The sequence below is a fragment of the Adelges cooleyi genome, unplaced genomic scaffold (assembly GCF_023614345.1).
Source record: "Adelges cooleyi isolate 19-005CV unplaced genomic scaffold, UGA_ACOO_1.1 ACOO_flye_CR_arks_rails_tigmint_CR_PRNA_30, whole genome shotgun sequence".
NCBI classification, from domain to species: Eukaryota; Metazoa; Arthropoda; class Insecta; order Hemiptera; family Adelgidae; genus Adelges; species Adelges cooleyi.
The window spans coordinates 15013459-15021918 of record NW_026095971.1 but is presented as its reverse complement, the minus strand read 5'-3'; the positions used below and the strand labels follow the sequence as shown (position 1 = coordinate 15021918).

The window sequence follows — 8460 nt, the reverse complement described above, 5'->3', positions numbered from 1 at the left end:
AATATAAAAATAATAATAAACAAAAAATATTAAACCGCTAATGATTTAGTTAATCGAGATTTAAACATCTAAATAGTATTTGTATATTGTAAATCAATCCCCTCCTTTCTTATTGTGATTAAATTTTGATTATTTATTTTAAATCTCAATGAAGATAATTTTTAAAAATACATTATAGTAGAAATATAAAGATATAAACAATGAGGTATAAAATCGAACTAGTGTGGTCCTAATAGTCTATGGAATTATATTATCTCTTTCCCGTTCATGATAAATTTCTAAATATGCCACTGTACATTGAATATGATATATTAATTGACTTAATAGGCTTAAACATATTATTTATATTGTATATAATAGTGATGGGAATCTAAAAAACCGGCTTTTCAAAATAAAATAAAAATGCTATTTAAATTTTAAGCCCATTAAAAACTTTATAATTTATAAACATTAAATATTTTTATAGTATGAAGTGTAGGTATCTAAGCAAAATGTTCTAATAAAAATTTTTAAAAAAAACGCTCCATTTTTTTACAGTAAATTGCTTTCGGATTTCTAATTCTGGATTTTCGGATTTCAACAATTTTTATTTTTAGTGTGTTGACTCGTGTTTTCCTCTAAAATATTTAACTTAGATACACGGCTTTATATTATAATAACATTTGATACTTGTAACTATGATTTTTAAGTGACTTAAATAGCGTTCTTTAGGGAAATTCCGAATTTCCGGATTCTTATCACTAGTATATAGGTAATGCAAACGTAATAATGCTATTGTGTATTATGTTGCTATAAAATCAGCATTTTAAGTACAGAATGTATACAAAATATAAAATACATTTTAATAAGTAAAAATAAAGTGTACGCGAACACAAACAAAAAATATTAAAAATTATATCAATGCCTAATCAACAATTATATAAAATAATATATTATTTGTTGAAATATTTTTTTTTATACTTTTACTAATGCTTTTCCTATATTTTCTCCTTTCAACATGCCCATAAAAGCTTGAGGTAGATTTTCGAATCCTGCGGTGATGTGTTCTGGATAAATAAGTTTACCCTGCAAAGAACAACATTTTTTTTAATAGTCAATTTTATTAATTAAAAATTAATATAAACTAATGGTTTAAATGTAAATCCGCAGTCTTACGTATTATCAATTCATTAAAAATATTAATAATTGAATGAACATGTTTTTAATTAAACTCACCTCTTTGATGAGATTTAAATTTCGTTCGATACCACTCATCCATTTATCACCCCATCTGCTTACAATGAAGCCTTCAATTTTTAATTGCTTAAAAACAATTGCTGGTTGTAACATAGGTACTAAAGAGATACATTCAAATGGTTATATTACAACTTTTATAAGGATTAAAGTTAAAGGTATACCTTTTGGCAATTCTTTTGTATTGGCGTTGTACGATGAAATTGATCCGCATACAGATACGCGCCCACTATTGTTCATTCGATATATAACTGCACTACTAAATTCTCCTCCAACCTAATGTACATTATACATAAGTAATGAATAACATATAAATTATTGACTTATTTTAAATTAACTTTTAATGAGATTATTTGTTAATAATATTTTCTAGTTAGAGTAATACATACCGCCCTTAAATACTGTTAAATTACGTAATTTATAATTTCTATGTTGAAATGACACAAGTTGATTGTGATAAGAAGATATTGTAATTTTTTTAATTATAGCGTGAGTAATTTATAGGTATGTTTTAAAACAAAAAATTGTGTAATTATCAGTTACCGTAGATTTATATATAACAATTAGTGAAACTATTGTTGGTAATAAATAAAAATATATTACGTAAGTAGTCGTCCTATTAATAATTAATACATTTTTTTTTAAATTATAATAAGGGCCTCGACTTCTGGAGTCATTAGCTATACATTTTACAATAATTCTGTATACATGATTAAATAAGGGCCATAGTATACATAGAAAATAATTATTACATTTTGTTGTACAGTTTTATTATTTAAAAAAATTCAATTAGTTTGATACGTTGTGGGATTGGTTTCCTAGCACTTCTTGTAAGCTAATCGTCATTTTGAGTTCATCTCTTGTTTCATCATATTGTCGACACTCCAGTATTATATGTTTGATAGTGTTTTTAGTACCCCATGTTACACATGGTAATTAATAAATTATGTTCTTATAATATAAGATATAATTAATTATATCTAATGACTAATGTTGATTTAAGTCTTGAAGTATAAAAAACTTCGAAGTAAATAATCTTATTTTATTAACAAATAATTTATATTTTATTATATTTCTTACGTTATCAAAATAACAGTCTACGCCCTGCGGGGCCGCTTCTAAAAGTGCTGCAGTTACATCTTTTGTTTTGTAATTAAATGCCGCATCAAACTTGAGAGTTTCTTTTAACCACTTGACTTTGTCATCAGATCCAGCAAAACCTATGACGTAACACCCCAAGTCTTTAGCGATTTGTCCTACATGACTTCCAACTGCACCGGCTGCGGCGCTAATCACGACGGTTTCTCCTGGTTTAGGGTCGCATATATTCAGAAAACCGAATAAAGCAGTATTTCTAAAATCATAAAATATAAACATTATAATTAATCAAACGCAAAAGTTATTATGTTTACTATTTTATATAAAATCATTAAAACTCTTGCCAGAACACTGAATAACTGCACGGTTTCCATTTTTAATTATACTTATTTCCATATACTTATTATAATTTTTTATACATCAATTTTTCCTAATTTTTTGAACTCCAACTAATTGTTTGAGTATTTAAAAAAAATACATATTTAATATTTTTTCCTATTTTTCGATTTATCACCAGAACATACCTATTACCTACCCATTATTATTACTTACGATCACCTACAAGGCACCTTCTCATACCTCATAGGTTACTCATAGATATGTTATAGTAAAAATTGTACTGTAGTTGGAACTATTTTGTATGTCCAACAAGTGAACGGGCCTGCACAGAAACCAAAACTCGTTACTCCTGTGTACTCTTGTCCGTTCGCTCATTGAAAACTCTAGTAACTGCCAACTTATATTTATAATTGTTTTTATTGTTTATTGATTTACATCTTGTACCTGTTTTCATAACAAGTATACCTTACTAAATGTTTGGAATTTTGGAAACACATAGTAAACAAATACTATATACGCCCTATGTCGTCGGTATTGATTGATAATCCTAATAGTTGTTTTTTTTTTATTTCCGAAGCACTACAAAGCACATCTTATTTGCCCCCCCCCCCCCGTACAAGCTCAGCTTTTTTGAATGGACGTTAGAAATAAAAATAATTTTTTAAAATAAAATGTACATAATATTATGTATCCATGTGCATGAAGAATGGATGCACTCGATTCTTCGAGTCAATCAATTCTCGTTCCAGAGACATTATGCAAACGCATTTAGTATGATATCGTGTTATTTAAAATAGTATAGTATATATTTATATTAAATATATTATGCTTAAGGTCTAATATATCGATTGTTATGGGACAACGGACAGGTATTTAGAAAATAAGAATAAAAAAACCTGTTGATCGGTTTCCTTCATTTCATAATTGTGTTGTACTATTTATAATTCATATCCTAGAATAATATTTATATTTGAAGGTTTCTACTATTTTCTTAGTTTATATTATATTAAAATATGTAATCTACTCTGTCGTTTCTCCATTGCGTTCTAGAACATAGATGACTACCTATACAAATGCAAGAACAGCAAATTATACAATTTGTAACATCCACTTTAGGAAATTATTTAAATAATATTGATTTTTTAGTTAAATATCCTAGCTTCACTACATTAAAAATGTCGCCTTGATTATTGAATATTCTAACGTGTTTTTCTTCTAGACAAGGAAACTCGCTCTGAAAACTAGTGAATACCTACCTTAGACCTACCTTATTAAGTCTTACAGTAGTTTATAAATACAAAAAGGATGTAATAAATAATAATTCAAAGACAAGTAGATTAAAAATACTCCCTTATTAAGTTATTAAAAAAAAAAATATGGATAATTAAAATTGTATATTAAGTATCGTTTTAAAATAACTTAACATAAAAATGGTTTCTTGCACTATAAAAAAAGCCATTAAAACTTTTCTTATATGGATTACTTGGAAAAAGAAACACGTCCAATTTTAATTTTTTTTAAGAAGTATCTTATTTGGATCAGAATTCATCGTTTGGTGTTAAAACGAAACACATCCAAGTATTCATAAAGTAACAGCCATACGTGTAATTTTTTACATGCATCATGCATGCTATTTTATATTATATATTAGTTTTTCTTTTTTGTAAAATTTCAACTGTTTAAAATGTTCCCTTTTTCAAATAATCCATTCAGTTGTTCAAAATTCAGTTTATTTATAATTTATATCGTGTAAAGCTTTTTAATTTTCTTTGATATACCTTTAAACTAAAAAACCCATTTTTTTTTAGTCTGTAATAATAATTATTATTCTTGTAAAATATAACTAATTAAGAACCTTATACCAGATACTAAAAATATCAAGTACAGAAATAGCATATTAAAAAAACTATATATATACTTCATTTAAAATTACCCAGGCATTCCAAGTACTCCAAGTCCCAATGATGAAGATAAATTTCCAAAGTTAGGCAATGCATAAAATCTAGGCATTATATCTTTTTCCAATAGACTAGGATTAATAATACTATGAGTCTTCCAGCCGGTCGAACAGAATACTAATTGACCCTCAGCGAAATTTTCATTATTTGATGAAATAACTCTAGAAAAAAATAACGTAGTTAATTATTGTAGGTCTTAAAAACACTTGAATACTATAATTACTAATTAGACTAAACTTTAACATTTAACAAGTATAGTTTGTAATAAATTTAACACTAAAGTTATTTTAACTTATCTTAAAATACAACAAATTAAACAGTTAAAATTATTTTTCATAAAATATGTACGATTAAAATAATTAATACACAGCTGAAGCCCCCCCCCCAAAAAAATATTATAAAAACTAGTGGTTTTTAGCATTTAAAAAAAAAATTTTTTCCCTTTTTTTTTTAATCGCTATATTAAAAGAATATTTTACAACTTTGTACAATCAGAAATAAGATTTTAAAAAAATATTTAAATACCATAACGATCTTAAATGCATTTTCTAAAAAATGTAATAGAATAATACATTTATAATATTTAACAATTATTTTAATTCATTCACCAAATAAGTATGTTGTGGTAAAATATTTTATAACTAAACTTTTCTCTGGTGGTGTGGGGGCGAAGTCTTCGCTGGTCTGTTTGCTACACCTAAAATTAAAAAATTTAAGCCCCCCCAATGTTAAATAGGATTTCTGCTTATGTTGTTAACTAGTTTTGGATAATTAACTTTAAAGTAATTAAAGTACTTAATTTAGGAGCTAGGGAGGGTGGAGTGTAGTATTATAAAAAAAAGAAAACAAAAACTCTTTCATGTTGTAGATATTGGTTTACTCAAATAAATAAATAACATAATGCATGTGATATGTGCATTTTTTGGTAATTTGAGTTATGTATAGCAATTGATTCCTAACGGCTTTTGTGTTTTTAATGTTCACAACAGAGTTGTGAACATTAAATAAAAGTGTGATTATTTATTATTGTTTACAAATATACAAACAGTTAAAATTTTTAACAACACTAATTTACAAGCAATATAATATCCATACATTTGCATTTAAAATGTATCAACTTCATTCTTATAAAGTTATTTTAAAACTTTTCACATTTTGGAATTGTTGTTTTAAATATTTCTTATCTAAATATGGTTTATGTAGAATATTCGATTATATTTTCAATTAAATTAAGATAATACATACGTACAGAAAGACTCGATTAACTGTCTTCTTTAAGACCCTATTTCAGTTAAATAATATAATTTGTATTGAACATTGCTAATTAAATAGTTTTTCCTGATATCACATAAAAAATCATTTTGTAGCGTCATTTGATAAAATCTCAATTATAAATTATAGTTAACGATTCTTTTTTTTTTTTTTGAAGATCTAGGTACCCCCACCTAAAACCAAAAAGAAAATCTACTAAATACTCGTTCGCACTTACTACGTCCTGTACCAAAATCCAAACTCCCGCTCCATAACAAAATTCTTATTTATAAGTCAGTATTAAGATCAATTTGGTCATAAGGAGCTCAAATATGGGGTTGTGCTAAACCATCCTAACTAAAAAGAATTGAAGCTTTCCAATACATTTCCCTCCGTATAATCACGTCCGCTTCATGGTAATCAGTTGAAAGTTTAGTTAAGACTCAATATAAAAAGTTCCACTCAAAATTACCTCTCCACTCGAATCCATTAATAGCATGTCAGCACACAGACATTATTCCGGACAACCCCCCTCGCCGTCTTAAAAGACGTTGGTGTCGTGATCTTTTAAATTGTAATGGTACTGTTTAATTTCTTGCCGAAACTTGTCATAAGTCACTGGATAGCTTCCCTACTGAGTATCCCAGTAATTTATTTACTTTGTTAATTTGTCTATTGTATATTTATTGTATATGTACAGATTATAAATGTTATTTAAAATACAAATTAAAAAAAAAAAAAAGATCTAGGTTAAAGCAACATTTTTATTAACCGTTTATTCGGGAAAAAATATTAGACAAATACTTAAAACAATCTGAAGTAATACATGTATAATAATTTATTATTATTATTTATTAACTTAACAGTATTTAAATTCACATACAATATACAATATATGAATTTAAAAATTTAAACTCCATCGTCTATCACTATGGATAAAATCATTGTATCGATAGACGAGAGTCTGTGATAAAATTCGTTTTAATAGTTGATGAAATACATTTTTATTGTTATATATTATTATACTATACAACGAATAACTACTATGAATACTACTTATGTAATATTTTAACAATTTAGTTTTTCATTCTAATATAATATGAATATTAGCATACAGTGATATCGTAAAATGTAATCACTTGGCTTTTAACTTGTCGTGGGTCATTAAACGTTATGTCTACGTTTTAAAATTCAACACTATAATCTGAATAAATGGATGTAAAATATCAAGGGTCACCTAATTATTTAACAAAATCTACATTATACAATGCAAATGACAGGTCTTTTTTTTTAATACATAATTAATTATGAATTCCTATACATCTATTTAGTAATTAATCGAACTTACTTGGCAATTTGTGAGCCCATAACTGTAGTTCCTGCCGGTACATGGTTAGAATAAGGTCTAAAATAATAAATTATGACGTGAAGAACAATGCATTAAAACACAACTTTTGTTTACTTCCTTATGCTGATGAATAATTACAAATATACATATATATTTTTAACTATTACCTAATATATGGGTCGACACTAATCCAAATAGCTTCCACCAATATTTCTAAAATAAAAAATTATAATATTAGTAAGACATAAAAAAATGTTTTATATATAACTGCATACATTGGTTGGTAAAAAAAAATGGAAAGTACAGCCAATCATAAACTCTGTAATAACGCTTAACTGTTTAAACATCAACTTTAATATTTTATTTAAAAATCACTTCTTATATTTTGTACCTTTTATTAAACATCTTCATCGTAGTATTTAGGCATAGTGGATGTTATTATACAGAAAATAGCTTATTTTTATATGTATATAATACATATTTATATAGATTACCTATTCTTGTTTAATACATAAAAATTAAGTTATTTTTAACATGTCGGTTATTTTAATACCATTGAATGTGATTCTTTGTATTTTTTCATTCTAACGAAAATAAAAATACGTCCGCAACTTCAAGTAAATCGAATACGATAAGTATAATTTATTAAGCCAACCGCGTTATAAACACCATACGGTTTTAATTAAATTATTATATAATGAAATTATTGTTTATAGATAACGATTATTTTATACATATCATCATTAAAAACAAGTATTTACCTCCTTTTTTTAATTCTCCAAGCTGTTCTTCGACTAGTTTAAAATTATCTTCTTTAGGAGCCCCGGCAAACGATTTATCCAAAATGAATTTTTTCGCCTTTACCATTTTTTTTTCTTAATGGCAATTCAAAAACGAAACACTATCTTTATCGAACTTAATATAACCGGTGTAACAGCCGTTGCTGCGGTTCAGCTACTAATCGAGAAACAACTTACGGTTATCGACAGCAAACGGTTAACTCTCGTTGACCTTCGTGAATGTCAGTTATTATATATATCAGCTAATATGAATGATATTCAATGTTGTTTTTTTTAACGCGTTTCTAGCGCCAGACATTAAATCAGCTTTAAACAAAAAAAACACAAAACCATTATTCCGTATGTTAACTAATCCAGGTGTACAGTGTACACCGGTTTTTCAATTAATGGACTAGATTAATTCGCGAAGGATTTTAAGTCGTTCTTTTAAAAC

General features: G+C 26.5%; 1 protein-coding gene across 1 annotated transcript; it reads right to left on the bottom strand.

Moving 5' to 3' along the window:
- Positions 1 to 763: 763 nt before the first annotated feature.
- Positions 764 to 8197, bottom strand: LOC126838560 (prostaglandin reductase 1-like). Its single transcript, XM_050573069.1, has 8 exons — positions 7989 to 8197; positions 7395 to 7440; positions 7228 to 7284; positions 4604 to 4789; positions 2314 to 2587; positions 1398 to 1509; positions 1216 to 1334; positions 764 to 1065 (listed from the first exon to the last, which is right to left on the bottom strand). The coding sequence occupies exons 1-8, from the start codon at positions 8092 to 8094 to the stop codon at positions 955 to 957; spliced, it is 1011 nt and encodes a 336-aa protein (XP_050429026.1). The 5' UTR covers positions 8095 to 8197; the 3' UTR covers positions 764 to 954.
- Positions 8198 to 8460: the final 263 nt, after the last annotated feature.